Source organism: Solea solea, chromosome 6 (assembly GCF_958295425.1).
Source record: "Solea solea chromosome 6, fSolSol10.1, whole genome shotgun sequence".
NCBI lineage: Eukaryota > Metazoa > Chordata > Actinopteri > Pleuronectiformes > Soleidae > Solea > Solea solea.
The window spans coordinates 11,372,274-11,390,515 of NC_081139.1; the positions used below are offsets into that span (position 1 = coordinate 11,372,274).

An 18,242-nucleotide genomic window follows, 5' to 3' on the forward strand; every position below is an offset into this window, starting at 1 on the left:
TATGCTTTAAAATAAAAATGTTATATAATTTAAGCAAACTACTGTACATTAATAAATACAAGGGATGGGAATCGGTATCGCTCAGTATCGGTATCGATCCAATACTGGTCAAAATCACTGGATCGAATATCAGACAGATAAAAATGTGGAATCCAATATGATCCAAAAACCCTCGCATGCTTCTCTGTGCACAGTAAAATGTAAATAAAAATCCGCAAAACCATTTTAGCTGAGTCGTTTGGAGAACAATATTTGTCACACAGTTGGAGAATTGTGTCTTTGAAATGACTCAGCACAAATGTGTTGTTAACAGCATCATACGTTCAGAAATGGTCTAAAATGACTTTATCGGATTAATATTGGTATTGGTAGATACTTACGTTTTCATCCCTAATAAAAACCCATTTATATTATTGATTAAATTGGTAGGGATTTCATAGAATGTTCATAAATTCTATACAAAAATAACAAATTGAAAAAACAAAACCAGAAATTAAATTATTTATTGATATAAACACTTGGATGTTACATGTAGATCTCCTATGAGGAACAATAAAGTCATGCTTTGATATTCTTGGCATACACCGAGCTGAAATGATGATCAACTAGAAAGGTACAGTGCGTGAACGCCTAATAATTCAGATACCATAGACAATATCGTTGGTGGGGGAAAAAGAAGCTGATTGTGGACATGGATGTGGACTTAAAGAGAAAAGGCATAAAGCCACAACAATTGTTCATCATGACGTCACAGAGCGACACTTGTACAGTGTGGTCACCAGCCATATATACATGTTCTTCTTCCAGGAATCCAGCACCTTCCTGTCGCACACACAAAAAAAAAAGAGACAGATTTGAAATTAAAAGTGTTGCCGCGTTGTAAGTCGCTGTGGAGGACAGTTTTAGAAACGCTAAAAGTGTCACGCACCTTATGCCGCAAAGGCCTCATTCCTTCTGCTCCTAATTTGGGATTGCAACAGATGCACAGATGACAGAAACAGGTGTTTTACACAGTCACGAGTGGTTGAAGGAGTGGCAGCAATTTGGAAATCATATTAAGAGAAAAGACAATGAAATTAAGCAAAAATAGACATTTTGCTTCTGTATTTTTTTTTTCTAAAGGCAGAAATCAGCTTTACCCATGTTTTATTTTTCGTTGAAAACAGCAGCATTAGACACATTAAGTTTAAACCTTCAGAGAGTAACGTGCAAAAAAATGCTTTAATCTCAGGGCCCTAACGACGGCTGCTGCTGCTGCTGCTGAGTCGAGGAAATGTGATTAAGTCTCCTAACCAAGTTCATGAGGAGACATCACTGATTTAATTTATGGGTGCTGCCTCTTGCACCCTTTCAGTGGCAGAGGCCACCTTTTCCAAGTTTAGTGCTCGCCATGTATGGAAAGTAAGACACAGAGAGAGGGCACATGTCAGGTCAGGACTCTTATAGATCAGCTGATCCTAAACATCCACTCAAATCATTCACATATTATATGAAAACAGTGGGCTGACTAGGGCCAGACAGGTAGTTAAGTTAACCCGTGGATTTGTGAATCAATATTTTGCTTCTTGTCTTATTATTATTATTATTATTATTATTATTATTATTAATATTAGTCATTATTCTATGTACAAACAGTGATGAGGAGATTAGATCCTTAGATTTTCTGACCTGAATGTCGACCTATTTCTTGGCTGCATCTGCAACTGCTACCTCTGTGGAACAGAAACAGAAGCAGGAGAAGTTATTCATTCTATTTTCATAGGGTCAAAAACTTGACATACTGGTTAACCGCACATTAAAAACAACGGGGATATAGAGAAAGGTTTTGATGACCAACTTACGCCTGAACTCCAGTTTGCAGCTGACAACCGCTTCTCCGTGATCGTTCTTGGCTTTGCAGGTGTACACGCCTCCGTCAAAGTTACCGGGCTTACGGATCTCCAGAGAGCAGATGCCCTGGGTGCAGATCTGCCTGTACTTGGGATCATCTCCAATAAGCATCTGGTTCTTCATCCATTGAATTTTAGGCTGTCAAAATAAGTTGTTTTCAAAAATAAATAAATCAGATAAAGACTTTAATTAGCTGCTGCATTTTGAAGCACTTTGGGGAAGTTTACAGGCTTTCCTCAAGGACTACAGTAACTCTTCATAAGTTTTGTTTTCATTTATGTTTTTGCCACTTGGCAAGATCGTCTGTTTTGATTGAAGTGGACCAAACGCCTTGGGAGTTTTTAAATGGCGCTGGCATGTTGAGGAGCGCTGAGTCCCCACAGGGAATGGCACATATGTGACCCACATGGCCTCCTCTCCTCAGAATACAAATTCTGGCCTCATCACCATGACCCTCTCTGCTACCCTGGTGTTGGTGACCTGTTGGGATGAGGCACCCACAGCAAAGGTGAGAGGCTCAGGGAAACAGCTTCAACATGTTCAGCTCGGAGGAAACGCACACTGACAGCACTGAAGGGGTTTGTTCTCTTCATATAACCAGACTCCACCTTTTTACCGTAACTACGCTGCTGACAGGAAGCTGAAGCAAAGGCTTGTCCTATTGGCTCTACTGGTGTTATACGATCCTGCAGTCAGTGAACACCACACTTGGTTAAGATGGTCAACGTGCCAAAGGTGGTTTTGCAGACTAGTCTAGATCTCTACCATCCAGCACTGCTCTTCATTTATGTCACAAACACACTGTATATGACATCCAAAATGTGAGAATTAGTCACTGAAACATACTGACTGAGACCTATGTGACTCAAACTAATTATAACTAAAACATTTAACAGTGTCTGAATTGATCTGACTGGTTCATAGACAAAATTAGACATTTTTGGATGAGACAGATGAACCCTTTGACAACCAATTGAACGAATTGAAAAAATTTAAATTGAATTATTCATGGGAATACTTGTTAGCCACAGTCTTAACGCAGCCAAACTTGCTTTGTTTAAAGACACCGTGCAGTACCATCAGGTGAATTCACCTCACTGACGACTTGTCAGAGATATTGGTGTTAAAAGGAAACGAGATTGATGCAGTTACTGTACTTTTGGTTCTCCTCTGACGGAGCAGAGCAGCTTGGTGCTGTAGCCGACAGTGGAGGCTCTGTCACTCAGAGAGGTGGTGAACTTGGGAGCCTCGGTGAATTCGTGTTCCTTGTACTCAGGAGGTTTGTAGTCGATGCCTGGAGAGCGAAACACGAAGGGTTAATATATGACTTAAAACAAAGCAAAGACGTTATTGTCAGGAAAGTCATTTGTGAGTGGATACAGTCGCTTACATTTGAATCTGTAGAAAAAGATTTTCCTGAGACAGACAGAGACAGACATGTTTACCTGTCTTCACAATCGTGGCCTCCCCCTTTGAAACGGCAGCAGATTCGCTCAGTCCACACTTGTTTTCTGAGAACACGCGGAACTTATAGGTGTTGCCCATGATGAGGTCGGAGATGGTGGCGTTCAGTCTGTGGTAATGTTCTATCACGTTGAACCAGTCCTGTCAACACACAGTTCACACAATCAAAATGAACCCAAGATCTGGGATTCACTCGATCCACGCAGTCAACGGGACAAACCAGCGCGACTCACTCCAGTCTTTTTGTCGGACTTCTGTACTGTGTAACCTGTGATCTCTGTGTTGCCGTTGTCGGTGGGCGGAGTCCACTCCAGGGCAACGTTGAAGCCCCAGGTGTCCACGATCTTGACAGAGGCGGGGGGTCCAGGCAGCTCTGGCAACACATGAAAGCATTGAGAGTTCATGACACAATAATCTACATTTCACTGTTTTACATTACGTTACTTTCATGAACTGAATATTAAAACATGGACGTGGCCAAGGTGCGACTGCTCACCAACGATTTGAAGGGTGAGTGAAGCCTTGTCCTCGAAGTCGTCCACCTTCAGGCACATCTCGTACACGCCGGAGTCGTCCCTCTCGGATTTACGGATGAACAGGATGCTATCTCTGTCGGTGTTGCGGATGTTCACCCTCTTCATGTCCAGGGGCTGTCCATTCTTTGTCCAGGTGACCACGGGTTTGGGTTTACCCTTGGAGGTAGCAGCAGCAACAGGGGATGCAGTGTCGTGTCAGACAAATGATTCAATGCAACATGCACGTGGAGAGAAAGACGCAGTGGTCTTGGGCTTACTGTGAACGGGACGGTCAGGTTGATCTTGTCTCCAACGTGAGCGACGTATCTCTGCCTGAGGAAACGAGGCAGGCGAACCTTGGGGCGGTCTGGAGAGAACGGTTGTTTGTTAGTTCCAGCTGTGTAGCATGTTAGCATATATATCTCATTTATTTAGAGCCTGGATTTATATTGATTTTGTGGCCTATAGTATTGTTTTTTCCAAGATTACTTTCACTTTCGAACAGTTGTTCAACCGTTAATGACATATAGTATATGGGCACAAAGGTCTATTTCTGTGCTTTCCGGTATCCATCCATCCATCTTTATCCTCGAGCTGGGTGCTGTGCCAATCTTAGCTGACATAGTGCGAAAGGCGGGGTCATATTGAATTTTCTAGATATCCCAAACGGTCTAGGAGTTACGATAACGAGAAGTACGCATGCCACATCATGTCAGTGACGACAGGATTGGTAACAAGGGGTTAGGCTGATATTGATAAGATTTATTGTAAGTTACTTCCTATTATATGCCGTGCTGGAGTAGTGACCTGTCGTCAGAAGGAACATGCAGCGATTTAGCAGATCAACAAATAGGAGCCCAATATCTCTGTGAATTGCCATGTGATTGGTCAAGGTCTCGCATCATGTGCATCATGTGTGGAAATGTATGATTTCCACAAAGCTGTTAAAAGAGTGTGTCAAAGTAGTCCAGTTCTCTCTCAGATCACTTGATTTAAATGATGCTGAAAGGTTATGAGGGAATTTTTGATCAGTATCATAAAAAAATATGTCTAAGTGAGTTGATTTACTTGCAGCTCCCATAGTTTATCAGTGAAAACTGAAGTGGATTTTCATACGTGATGACCTTTGGAGTGAAACAAATGGAATCGATGAACATGCTGAGCTGATCTAAGCCCGTCTGAGTCAGGAGGTTTTCAGGGTGTTTGCTGTGCTTTAAACTGGCAGTAAAGGTCTCACTGTCTACTTTAGATGGTTGGTTTAGATATTTTGTCCTTTTATAAAATACAATTGTGTAGTAACACTTTGTCCCAAAGCTGAGTTTGTGCAGACAGAGGTTTTATAAGACAACATGTGTGGATAAATATAAAGGCTTGTGGTTCAAGTATTTGGAGTCATTTGTCTTCTACAGTCTTCATGTGTGAGTGGGTGTTTCTGTATGAAAAGAGCTAAATAAAAACAATCCATTACCATTTACTTATTATAAATGTTTAGTTTCCATTGATGCAGTAAAAGGGTAATGTTATTAGTTCCCTAATCAACTGTTAAAGGCCTATTTGCTTGTTTGTGTATTTAACTTTGGAGAGTTCACAGTTTATTTCACTAGGATGTAAACTGCTAACTAAAACTCTGCAATACGATCAGTAAAGTGATTTTAATACACTTTTTACTGCTTTTTCCCCACAAAACCTTTAATCCTCTAGTGTATGCAACCAGTATCACTTTCTAAATAAGGATGAATTAAATTATATTGTATTAAAACGATATATGTATAATTTTGTCCACAAATCAAACTTTATCAGTTTTAATAAAATATTCACATTTATAAAGCTGAGAGCACTGAGAGTTTATTTTAATTATTAAAATAAGTGATTCATATTACATATGTATATACATAAATATCTTTTTTTAATGTAATGAGCAAACATACCTTGAGATGTAAGCCATAATTGCTATTTAATGTCTCTAAAGAACTTTAAATAAATCCACAATTCTCCCTCCACTTTCACTCAGGAGTAAAACTCATATTTTAATTATCTGACATTATCTGACGTATGGTGACAATTATCAACATCTACTGATTGTAAATCTTTTTTTTTTTATCCTATCTTCATGTCTCCTTGTTGCATTTCACAGACACTCATCCCGCATTCACACCTACTGACACTGTGTATTAGGCTGTAAAAAGCCAAAAATAGCCCATTAATTCTAAACAGAAAATCCGGCGCATAGTTTTACCACTGTGACGCCTGAAATGATACTTAAGCCTCCGAGGCCGAGGCTCATTTGTGATTTGGTGAGAAGCAGCACTTGCTGAGTCGGGCAAAGTAACATATGTCAGGACACTAAATAAAGTGTCCACCGCTTCATGGTGCTCCACTCAGAACTTCCCTGACATCAGGACGAGACTGAAGAGAAGATGTCTCACTGATACTTCCCCTTAAAAAGCAATAAAAAAAAAAAAAAAAAACGCATGATGTGATGTCGTAAATGTGTTCATGAGTCAGAATAAATGCCCCATATGTTAATGGGCAGTCATTCCTCTTAATGAACATCGTACCTGTAAAGTCTGTGGCAACGTTTCAAAGTAAACAGGGAACCACTGAGTGTGTCATGAGATTTAAGTGTCACCTGAGAAGTTGGATCCCACTACACCAACCCCACCAACCCCACCAACACCCGTCTCCACTCGGGGACAGGATGCCCTGGAATTCACCATCCACCCCCACAACCCCCAGCTGCTTGACACCATCAGTCTTGGATAAGGATTGTGACACCATGCCCCACCAGCATGAATCCTGACAGCACACGAAGTGCGATGCCAAGCCCTCCGCACAAAAAAACTCTGTGTTAATAGCGAGGACATGCCAGCTATTTGTGCAGAGCTTCGTGGTGATTTTGATGGAAACATGTCATAGAGTCACGCTACGTGTGGACCGACTACTCTGGGCGAACAAAGGACGTGACTGTTGACATTTTTGCCAGTCCAGCACGAATCGGGTTTCTCCCGTCTCCATTACACGTAACGATAATTTGCGAGCGCGTCAAAGTAACGCAGCCCCCTCCTTTTAAAGCCCTCGGGGGTCCCATCGCACTTTTAAACACAACTGTGTAAGATTAACGCTGAGGGATGGACCCAATCAGTGAAAGCATTCCGTTAAGAGTTAGGAGTTATCACATGCTGCCTGAGGGCGGATCCGTGTTTGGGCTCAGACGGGAAATGAGTGAGAAGACCAGGTTTATGCTGTTAACACTGCAGGTATGTGCCAACAGAGCACGGACAGCTGAGAGGGAAACATAGCTGAGCGGTTTGTACTCCGACAGCTGACCTCTGCTGTGGCAAATGTGTTTAAAGCTCACGTTCAGTCGCATAACATCACTGAGGAACGCGGTTTATGTGTTTTGTTTTCCACTCATTTGTTGTTGTTGCTGTTCAAATACATGAAAGCCCCTTTGAAATGAAACCTTTTCATTGCAGTTACGACTGTTTTATAATGCGTTTTATGACCTGACTTGGCATTTTGATGATGCGGGAATTAAGACCAGATACACGTTGAGCCCGGGGCAACATTTTGAACAGCAAATGTAAATAAAATCTTTTTAAAAAACCTCTGTCTGTAAGCAACACGTTAATTAAGAAGTATTTTACTTACCATCGTATGAAATGTGGCCAGTCACTGCTGCATTTGCACACATTTATCAGTTCTATACGTTTGAAAACTCCTTATATTTAATAAGTAATTACTGACTCATTAAGGAGGCCTGTTCCCCTCTTATTCCTGTGTTGAACATAACAAAGCTCTTAATGTGTAGCTTATAGGATTCTGATTTAATCCAATGAATGTTTTTGAAAGCTTTTTGTGATGAAGTGGTAACATAAACGGTTAATTCCACTCTTCAAACATATGTCTTACCAGCCACCTCCTTCACCAGGACAGGCTCGGGGAGGGTGACGGGGACGCTGCGGCCACCGGCGTTCACGGCCACCACACGGATCTTCAGGCGGTCACCAGTGGTCTGGTTCTTGATCATGTAGCGGCAGGTCTTCTGTACATCCTCATTGACAGCTTTCCAGTCCTCGGCTGGATGGAGTAGACACACACACACACACACACACACACACACACACACACAGGCAACACAGAGTTTAGGAAACTGTGGTTTATTTATTTCCATTAAATTGTTAAGAACTGTGGAGGGACCGTTTCAGGTTAGTAAACTGTGACAGTGACAGTGTTCATATCTATCCATCATTATTATTTATTATAGTGTCTTAATTGCTTAATTACTCATCTTTTCCATCTTAATGTCGTTCGCTGACCTCTTTGTTTGTCAATCCGTGACTTGACATGTAACCTATTACATATTGGTTTTTGAGATTATAATTGGGATTACACATTACCCTATACTGGGATCAATAAAATGATCAGAATTGATCAGACGATAATGGACTAAACAAATTAGGACACAAAGCATTGCTTGGTTTGCAGCTTAGTTATTATACATAATGATTTGTGATATACAGGTGTCCCAGTTAGACATGATAATGCGGTTTTGTGGGATTATAGATTTCCCTGTCTGCTAAATCCAGCCTTCACTGAACGGCTGCTGATATTACCATCAGGCCATAAGTCTAAAAGCAGGTCCTCCAGCCAGAGCACAGCAGCTCCTGAAATGCCTCTACCCTTGTAGGGAGAAGTTAGGTAGCTCATGATACAACTCTGTGAGTGACACATTGGGAACAGCTGCAACCGATATGGCTGACCCCACATGAAAACAGCAATTAAACCATGTTCCTGGGTTTAAAAATCCCAATAACGTAGCGACCAGTACTACAGTGCAATGTGGAAAAACCCATTTTGAAATAAAAGGATTTTTTTTTTTTTTTTCTGAATTGCAGGACTCACTTCCATCCTTGCAGACTTCAATAACGTATCCGTCCAAACCGGAGGGTCCGATGTTCTGCGGCTCGCTCCAGATGATGCTCACTGATGTGTCATTCTTGTCCTCAATAAACAGATCCACTGGAGCGCTTGTGGGCTCTGCAGACGCCATAGAAACAGAGAATTATTGTTGACTGACGAGTGCGGGAGGCAGAAACGCACCAAAGCAACACATTTCAGGGAGATGACGTTTCTTTACAGTTGAAGGACAAATTACACGAACATAGGATTCTTCTTTACATCGGTTACCTTTGGGTGGAGGTGGTGGAGGTGTGGGTGCTTTAGGCTCTTCTGCAGCAGGCGCTTCAGCAGCTTCAGCAGCTTCAGCTAATGTTAAATAGGCATTTGCATTATTATTATTATTGGCTGCATGTAAAGAGCACAGGCAACGCTACAGCATCAACATAACCCAGATATGAACTTCACCCAAAACACCACATTATTAAAAGGAAGGCGTTCTGTTTTTCCGCTGGTTGGTTTACCATCAGCAGGTGCATCTGCCTGAGCAGCAGGAGCAGCTTCATCTGTGGCTGGAGCATCAGCAGCAGCAGCAGCATCAGCTTTTATGAAATGTTAGATATTAGTGATTTGTGCATGAAGCAGATAAGACATTTTCAAACAGGATAAATGCAGTCCGTGTCAGAGCAGTTGTGAAGGAGTGAGCATCGTGTGTATTTACGAGTTTAAAGGCTCTAACTTCTACACACTAGCTTTACCATGAGCAGGAGCCTGATATTAGAGATGTGAAGGTGTCAGTAGAAAATAACATTGCTGCAAAAGTGTTAAATCTATTAAGAAAAAAAACATACAAGTGGCAAAGTGCTGATGGGCAGAAATGAGTGCGTCAGTTGGCGGCGAGAAATAGAAGGCAAGCATTCCAGGAGCAGCAGCTTCATCAGGGAGAGAGAACAGCTGCTGTGGATGTTGGGTTTTAAATGACTGCAAGAGAGTGCACTGAGGAGGATGTTAGGGACAATGTTGATGTTAAATCGTTTCAAAGTTTGCAATATTAATGAATCTGTAGTCTTTTGTTTAGTTATTAGATGTGATAGTTAGTTTATAGAGTCTGCACACTGATCCCTGACACTGTGCGTCCTTGGCACCAAACACCTGACAGTGACTTTCCCAAATGAGGCGGTGCAAAGTTTTTTTTTCTTTTACTGTAACCACAGTTTGCGTTTCATGTGGATGGTTACAACCACTTACCCACAGGAACCTTCACACTGAGCGCGTGTGCTTAAAACTTATTGCGCGCTTCCTATGAGCTGACACGGCTGAGGTAAAGGTAATAAACAACGTATCCATCGTATCCGCCCGCCAACACTAGAGCCAGGAAAAGAAGGTGGACTGCGCTCTGGGCATTACCATCTGCGGGTGGAGGAGTGGGAGGTTTGGGTTCCTCAACTGCCGGGGCAGCAGGCGCCTCCTCGGCAGGTGCAGCCGCAGCTTCGCCCTCAGCGGGGGCTGGAGCGGCCTCGGCGGGCGCGGCCTCGGCGGGCGCGGGCTCCGGTGCGGGCTCGGGTGCAGGCTCTGGAGCCGGTTCAGGGGCTTTCACTGGAGCCTTCTCCTCCTTCTTGGCAGGTTCTTTCTTAGCCGCCTTCTTGATTGGGGCAGGCTTGGACGGCATGATGGATGTTGCAGCTAATTCCCAACTCGGTCCTTAAGTCCTTAAACCTGAATCCAATGCCATCTCCTGTGAGGGTGTGGAAGACTTTTATAGAAGGGGGGCTGGTTCAAGCACCGCCCAAACTCAATGACATGCAACAGGCAGACAGAGCAGACAGAGCCACCAGGAGCCAAGTATGACTCAGTGACCCATGTCTTTGTCTCTCACTCATCCACACTCCACAAGTAATAAGATGTTATAACAGGCATTTAACCAACTTTTACTGAGTCCTGGCCAAGCATAAGGAGCCACAGCAACATAGATGTGACAGGGATGTTGGCATGCTCAGAAAAGTTCCTTATACACCTTTATCCTTGCTTTTACTTTACTAAGTCCCTGTATAACACCTGGTGGGAAGGCCCTGATCTGGCTGGATGTCAGTTTAAAGATGAGAAACGTCTTACCAAGAGAAGAAGAGGATCATTTTGATGTCAGGTTGCAGAAAGAGGAATGTGTGGTCATTGTAAAGAGACATGACAACAAATGTGTAACCCTGATCATTCTACTGTGCAGTTCACCTTCAAGACAAAGGTTGACACTGGAGCAAATCATTTCTGGAAGTCAACAAGTATGTGAAGGAATACAACACATTCATGAGGGAATCTGACTTCCCTGGCGTGTGTGTGTGTGTCTCAAGGTACAAGAGATCAAGGAGGTGGTACCAGACGTGGATCTACCACAAAAACTTTATCTACTCATGCCCAGAAGCTACTGAAACCAAGGAGCTTCCGTGGCAGAGTTGACAAATCGCCTTATTCTCCTGCATTCACAAAGACACAGCCCATCACTCAACATCACATCTCCACCATCATCTCTACCTGCAAGAGAGTTTGTGTTGATGTCCACATGGACCACCAATGTGACAACTCACATATTCGGCAAAATCACACTGATAAATGTGATGTGTCTTTGGCCTATAGGCCGTCTGCCACACATGCCATCATAATGCTGAGAAAACACCCGTTTATCTTTTTAATTACATTTTTTTTTATTTCATTTGGTCAAATTTGGTAGAACGTCTATAGCTGAGCATTTTACAGCCACAGTAACCTGTGGAGAAGACCTGTTATATGAGATAGTCTTAATCACGTCTGTTAAAAATGTTTTTGTTCAAAATAAATGTGTTATTTTTGCTGAAATACAAATGAAAACACATCATTGTTACCAAACAAAAAAATACAGTCAGGCTGATGTTATGCTATGTCCTTTCCAGAGGTTTGACACTAGAGGGTGGTATTTTGAAAAAAAAAAAAATGCCAGCAATTTTCGTCTATTTAGTCTTTGAGACAAAAGTGTCTGTGTCGATATGACACAATAAATAGTTCACAAAAAATGTATTCATTATGAATAAAATAAAATACAATAAATCTAATCTCACTAAAAAAAGTGACTAAAATATTAAATTAACTTTTATTTTAATCACTGTTATGTTTCTGTATCTGTTACATTTAAAGCATGAATGAAAATGTATGTGGGGTGTATGTGGGCGAGGTTGTCAAGTGGACACACAAGAAGCAAAAGAATAAATATAACATGGATTTTATTGATACCAACAAACAGTGATAGATGGATGAAAGCCTTCAGAAACATGCCTTATCCATATATTGGACTCAACTCTGAAGAAATATACTTGTCTGTCAGTTACACCGCTGCCCCGCCCCCCCACACACACACACTAATCCATCGCCTCCTCAATGATTGTTGCCGCAGCCAGACCATCAACCTATGTACAATCTTTACAATGACGTCCTGTACAAAATAGAGAAATTAAGTTTTACAAAGAATCCTTTAGAAAAGAACAGAAATACCAAATATCTGAGTATTAAAAAGGAAAACGTTATCTCGGATGATTTTTCTAAACAATAAATCCATTTTAATATGGTTTTCCTGGTCACACAGCAAGTGTACATGCATGTACAGCACTTAAAAACCCTTAACATTTGCACACCAGTAACGTTAGATACCGCATAACATTCTCTTAAAATCTTACTTTAGTCTACAAGGTTTGTTTTTTGCAAAAATATGACTATTCAGCAACATCTTTTGGCCTCAGATATTTAAATTGACTTAATTATCTGGTTTAATTCTACTTAAAACTGTGACAAGCTCATATTTGTTTTTTAACCGTCATTATTGTCAATGGACCACTTGCATTTTCATTTGTAACAGTTTTGTCGCATTTATAAAGGACAAAACATGTGAATGTCTTTATCTACACGTATACGAGCCTCGTTCTTAACGCTTCGCAGCCTCTTTGCGGCTCAGTATCACCGGCTTGAACCAGCTTCTGTTCCCATCCTGTGGTGCAGTTTTGTCCAAATTGGAGAACAAAATGACAGACTAATATGAAAACATGCCGTGTTTGTTCAGGAAGCTCACCCGTGTGGCTGCCGACACCAGTGGAAGTTGCTGCATACACTGGTAAGCAAACACAAATCACAGCTACAATTCTACAAAGCAACAGGCACAACAACCAGTGAGATGATGGCTTTTTAGGAACCAGTAGAAACGGGGATGGCAAATACTGTCCTGATATATTTACAGTGATGGAAATCATTCCACAAATGGCATCGTGGCCAGGATGAGAGTCTGCGGCTGTTTGGCATCTTTTCATTCATTCATTCATTCATTCATTCATTCATTCATTCATTCAACTTAACTGTTGAGATTGGATAAGCTTTGTTCTCAGCCTTATTTAAACATTGTAATAACGAAGCAGCAAATTTAAAAACTTTCTTTTCGAGCTGTCATAAAAAGTGGTGCGACATTCATTCATTTACAGGATTTATGAACACGTGGAGAAACAGTCTTGACACACACCACCTGCACAACCATCACCGTCGTTTACTCCGTCAGAAATTATTTACAAAAATAATCACAAAGTACTGGAAAGAAAACAATTGTTTCAATACTCTTCCATCACTCTAGTACGCCTTGTAGTTTCGTTTTTTGTTTTTTTGTTGCGTGCTGTGCACTCACACAGCATGTTCTTAAATAGGAATAATGGACGACATCAACATGAGCAAACGCACCGCACAATGCATCACATGGTTTCACTGCGTCTTAATACCTTCTGTCACAGTTTGTCAACAGCAAGTCCAAGGACAAAAAAAAAAAAAATCCAGAAATCCATCTTCCACATTTTCTTTAGTGTTTAACACGGAAACTCGTTGCTAACCTACCCCGAACATCTATGTAATGTCTACTGAACATCAAAACTGTTTGGGACATTTCTAAAGAGCACCACCATACATTTAGTACCTAAATGATGATCTTAACAGTGAGAGATGAAAGATATTTATCTCTTTTTAACGTCTAAAATAAATGAAACCACTGAGAAGTGTTTTTGCCATGGAGTGTTGTGATAAGGCTTCCTTTGAAAGCACCTGCTATAATTAACACTGTTCCTACACAGTCTATAGTTTTGCGTAAATCCTTTAGTTGACAATCGATATGCATGAATAAAGTACAGTATTTGGTTCAGTATATTAGATATTTGCACCAACTAATAACAACTGATGTAGCCTGACTGAATGTACACAATATAGAACTACTCTGAAGAAGAACTTTCTATAGACAAAGAAATCTGAATTAGATTCATATAGCATTTGCAATGTAACCAGAGGGGCGCTCGTTATGCTATACAGTATTATCCCTGTGTAATAAGTATCTAATACCTGATATTAATGGCAACATTGGCGAGACTACTTCAAGTAGTTAAGAAAGTAACTAAATTAAGTGCTCAAGTGGAGGAAAAAGATACGGCAAACTGATGAAGTCGCATCACAAATAAAGAGTAGGACAGTAAGTGTAGTTGTCCAACTTATTTAAGATTATGTGTTGTAACAGTGTTACAAAGGGCACTGTGGGCCGGTGCTTGGTTGTTGTACGTTTCCTCCTGCAAGATAACGTGGATGAATTAGAATATTTCACATAGTTCAGAGTAAATGGCTGATTTCTGGTCGCCTTAGCTGGGATGATGTCGATGAAAGCACCAGGTTTCTCTGCTGAAGTTGTGTGTAAATTTTGACGTCTTTCAATCTTAAGGCATTTTAATTAATTCCACCTGCTCAGGATGTAAAGTTAAGGATTGCATATATTAAGTGTGAGATTTGAGCCTCCATAGACTTGTATACCCGGGCCGCACTGGGTGAGTGTTGCAGTGCATGACGTCTGCATTGCTGCATCCGGCTGCTCTGTTTTTCTTTTACAAAGAAACAGCCAGGAATAATATCATTTTTAATATTCCTTTAAGCCAGGACTCTACGGTATGAAGTGTCAATCTACCAGTCCTGCGAATATTTCACAATCATGTTGTGGTTTGTCACATATTTGACACATAGAGACATTAAAATTGTGTTAAAAGATCATTGTCGCCGTCTATTTTGTTGTGTACTACACAAATAGACAGCTCTTGTCTCAAGAAGGCAGTGCAGCTCACTCACGTATATGACGTGCACCTAAAAGCAACGCAGATGTGCTCACACAGCCAGTGTGGCCCCCGACCTTAGGCAGTCGATATGGACCACAGAACTTTACAATAAACCCTCGCTTCTCGCATGCTGTCAGAAACACCGTATCCCATAATGCACTTGAGCACAGTACAGGATGTTGATAGTGCATGCCGTCGCTAGTGCTAAGACGATGAGCTTCATAGTGATCTATTAGCACCGATCTAAGAAGACTAACGTGGTGGTAAAGGACCAGATCACATGAGAAATTGACAGAAGTTACAGATCTCCGTTCAAGACGTACGGAGGGAAATACTGCACAACATGAAGGTGATTTGCAATAACAACCCATTTTACACTCTTAGCGTTCTACACTACAACCATTTCTGAGCATTTTTTTCTTTTGGTTCCTGAATGTTCACTGCATCAGTACAAAGGACGAAAAATAAAATCTGAAGTGCTAAGTTTTGAAGGGTGAGATTTGTGTTCAGAATTTAGGCAGGCTAGGCTCTTCTTTTTCTGGGGATTCAATGTAATTGGCAGCCTCTTGGAGTTTCAGAAGCATTGCCATCTACAATAAAAAAAAAACAAAAGAGAAGAGTTGAGAGATCAGAAATTCTAGAGGATTCATTTTTCATTTTACGTAAATATGAAAAGCAAAAAAAGACAACGATTATCACCAAACTGATGAAATTCTTTACCAGTGGATCAGATTCCATGGAGCTGGGTGGGGTCTCCTTGTGAGGCCTGTCCTCACAGGGCTGACCAGGACTGCTGGAACTGATGCTGGGGGGAGGAAGGTGGAATAGCTTTGCCTGGTCCTGCTGCGCGGACGGCCATGGGAGAGTGTCCCTAACCCACTCGACTGGATCCTCCCATACTGCCTTCTGGCCATGGACCTTAGGTGTCGCAAACAGACCACAAAAATGAAATTAGAGTGGAACATTTTCTGTGAGAGAAAAGCCGAGGAGTTAGAGACAGTTTCCTCTCTCCACTTCTTTCTCACCTTGATTCCATCCTTGGCCCCCTCTTGCAGATATGGAATAATGGAGTGGTTCCAGAGATCAATGAACCATGAACGGAACTCATCCACTGTGACTGGACATGACAGGAAGAAGCATGGGCCTGAGGATACAACAAAAGAGAGGACAGAGAGGACGGAGTGGGTATGAAAAAAAACCACTATTATCACATTAATGAAGATGTCTGTTTCACCCAGAGGAAAAAGATTTCCTTCAGTCCTTAAATCCTGAGGGTTTCATACCGATGAGGAAGTCTGACGTGCTTTGTTTCTCCAGGAAGGTGTGAAGGTGATACCAGAGCTTGGGCACCCAGTCCAACACCTTGATCAGGTCATTGTTCATCAGACTCCTCTCGTTCTCGGACTCCATCATCTTCCTGTGCAAATACCGCACCAGGAAACCGTTGGCTGGCTCCACGTTGTTGGAGAAGGTCACCATCCTGAGAACAGAAGGTCGTATCAGAGACACAAGTAAACAACAACCAGACACATTTATTCACAAACATTATAACATCTTCCGTTATTAATGGGACAGTATTGCTCAATCCAGTATTGTTAATCAAATATGATTTAATTTAAAGTTTAAGATTTTCTAATCAGTGTAATCAAAACATATTCATTCACAGACCATAACACAAACATATAACAAATACAATAAATAAATAGGACAACAGTGTCAACAACCGACCTAAAGCTGAGATGCAGTCCATGGTTCGCACTCATCTTCACTGGCTGATTGCTTGTTCCAATAATGTAAGGGCTGTAAAAAAATATTAGACATTTTAAATGATATCAACCATTCACGTCATTATTTTATAAATATTTATTACTGTGCAAAAGTCTCAGGGTACTGGCAGCATTGTTGTTTTTATGTCTGTCAAATTCTATGATAATTGGCATTTGGATTGGAATGATGTGACTGAAAGTTGGTTTTCTCTCCAACAATGTGGTGAATAAACCTGGCGTAATAGACATTTTTCAAGCAGATATTTCTAGACATGAAATAGTAGAAGTGTAAGTGTAGATCACACTAAATACTTGACATTTCAACCCCTAGTTAAAGTTGTTTTAACTAATTTTGTGCACGTTTCCTGTATTTTCTGAATGTTCTCCAAAAAAGTGATTGAGAAATGAATATATTGTTTGGTCATTCTGCGTTGCTAAAATATAATGGTTCCAACGCTGTATAAACTAAATATGTTTAATTAACATGTACATAAATAGTATTAATTACCATTTGTGATATTTGCAGGTTAGAGCACCATTGACAAGTTCACTGAGGGAGGCAGGATCGTGAATATCGTCCAGGATGACTATCAGTGGTATTTCTGACGTGCTGGTTTCTCGATCGATTTGATTGGCCAAGTTGGAAAGATAAAGCTGTAGCTCCTGAGGTGAGAAAGTGAGGGAGAGAGGGAGGGAGAGAGAGAGAGAGAGAGAGAGAAAAGATGAGACCGGGGAAGCTGATGACATTGCACCAAATAACCCAATGCTGTGCTGATTCTTATGGGGACATCACTATTGTTTCCGTCACCTTGCATGACTGGCGGTGCATGTTGAAAGTGGCCACAATGCCGTCGGTGACTTCACGTGCACTGCGATCTACCAGGTACTCAGCCAGCCGGGAGACGAGGTAGGTCTTCCCCGTCCCACTGGGACCAGACAGGACGAGGCGGCGGTGTTTGAGCAGCAGACTGATATAGTGTTGCATCATGGGTTTGGGAATGAGGGTTTCAAATACCAGACTGTCCACACACTTCTCCTTTAAACCTGGACATAGTGAGGGAAAAGTGAGAATCAACTGCACAGTAATAAAAAAAACAACTCTCTGCTAATCACCCATGACATATTAGAGTCAGTTGTGTACTCTGATACTGTGTTTGTGAAGAGAATTGTTAACCCTTAGAACACAGGCTGCTTTTTTCCATTACTATGTTTAAACGTACAGTATATACAGAGGCGATAAGAATGTGCAATATAGAGTATCTTATATCCTTCTTTTTCAGCAAAACCTAGACGATCTGATTTAAAAAAAACTATTTTCACCAACTATATAAAAACATGTGAGCAGAAAGTCCTCAAAATGTTTAAAGTTGGACTGAATTTGTGAAATTTGGAAATACGTCACAGTTCAAAGTTCACTTGGCTCATTTGTATGTCTACTCTGTGACTTCTGCACAATTATTGCTACTTTATATCACTTCTAAAAATGTGATATAAAATTAGTCATAACTTTGACTCAACAACACACAAGGAGGACGAAAGAAAAACGCATTATGAAAAGCCTGAATATG

General features: G+C 41.2%; 2 protein-coding genes across 10 annotated transcripts in view; both read right to left on the minus strand.

Moving 5' to 3' along the window:
- Positions 1-487: 487 nt before the first annotated feature.
- On the minus strand, positions 488-10,508 carry mybphb (myosin binding protein Hb). Of its 3 annotated transcripts, XM_058631403.1 has the most exons (14): positions 10,176-10,508; positions 9,293-9,370; positions 9,060-9,137; positions 8,775-8,909; positions 7,782-7,949; positions 4,148-4,236; positions 3,851-4,046; positions 3,588-3,727; positions 3,336-3,495; positions 3,048-3,184; positions 1,842-2,028; positions 1,669-1,712; positions 929-960; positions 488-822 (listed from the first exon to the last, which is right to left on the minus strand). In XM_058631403.1, exons 1-12 carry the CDS (start codon positions 10,435-10,437, stop codon positions 1,681-1,683), a joined length of 1,662 nt encoding a protein of 553 aa, XP_058487386.1. In that variant the 5' UTR covers positions 10,438-10,508; the 3' UTR covers positions 488-822; positions 929-960; positions 1,669-1,680. The 3 variants fall into 3 exon arrangements, with proteins under 3 accessions (XP_058487386.1, XP_058487388.1, XP_058487389.1); XM_058631405.1 differs by lacking the exon at positions 9,293-9,370 and having other exon boundaries at positions 10,176-10,507; XM_058631406.1 differs by lacking the exons at positions 9,060-9,137; positions 9,293-9,370 and having other exon boundaries at positions 10,176-10,507.
- A 1,491-nt stretch (positions 10,509-11,999) lies between these two features.
- The window catches only part of nav1b (neuron navigator 1b), an 84,437-nt gene continuing 78,194 nt past the window's right edge, over positions 12,000-18,242 (minus strand). For all 7 annotated transcript variants that reach the window (XM_058631399.1, XM_058631397.1, XM_058631396.1 and 4 more), the window contains 7 exons: positions 17,483-17,718; positions 17,183-17,337; positions 16,637-16,708; positions 16,192-16,388; positions 15,934-16,052; positions 15,629-15,826; positions 12,000-15,498 (listed from right to left, as the gene is read on the minus strand). In XM_058631399.1, the coding sequence (XP_058487382.1) occupies positions 15,415-15,498; positions 15,629-15,826; positions 15,934-16,052; positions 16,192-16,388; positions 16,637-16,708; positions 17,183-17,337; positions 17,483-17,718 (1,061 nt within the window). In that variant the 3' untranslated portion in view covers positions 12,000-15,414. The remainder of the gene's footprint in view (positions 15,499-15,628; positions 15,827-15,933; positions 16,053-16,191; positions 16,389-16,636; positions 16,709-17,182; positions 17,338-17,482; positions 17,719-18,242) is intronic.

What these genes read in the sequence shown, in the direction of transcription:
- mybphb (XM_058631403.1), bottom strand. Translation starts at nt 10,437, where the DNA reads ATGCCGTCCAAGCCTGCCCCAATCAAGAAGGCGGCTAAGAAAGAACCT. An exon ending in ACCTGACCGTCCCGTTCACA is followed by an intron (nt 4,047 to 4,147) that starts GTAAGCCCAAGA and finishes GCTACCTCCAAG; the next exon opens with GGTAAACCCAAACCCGTGGT. An exon ending in ACTCACCCTTCAAATCGTTG is followed by an intron (nt 3,728 to 3,850) that starts GTGAGCAGTCGC and finishes ATGTGTTGCCAG; the next exon opens with AGCTGCCTGGACCCCCCGCC.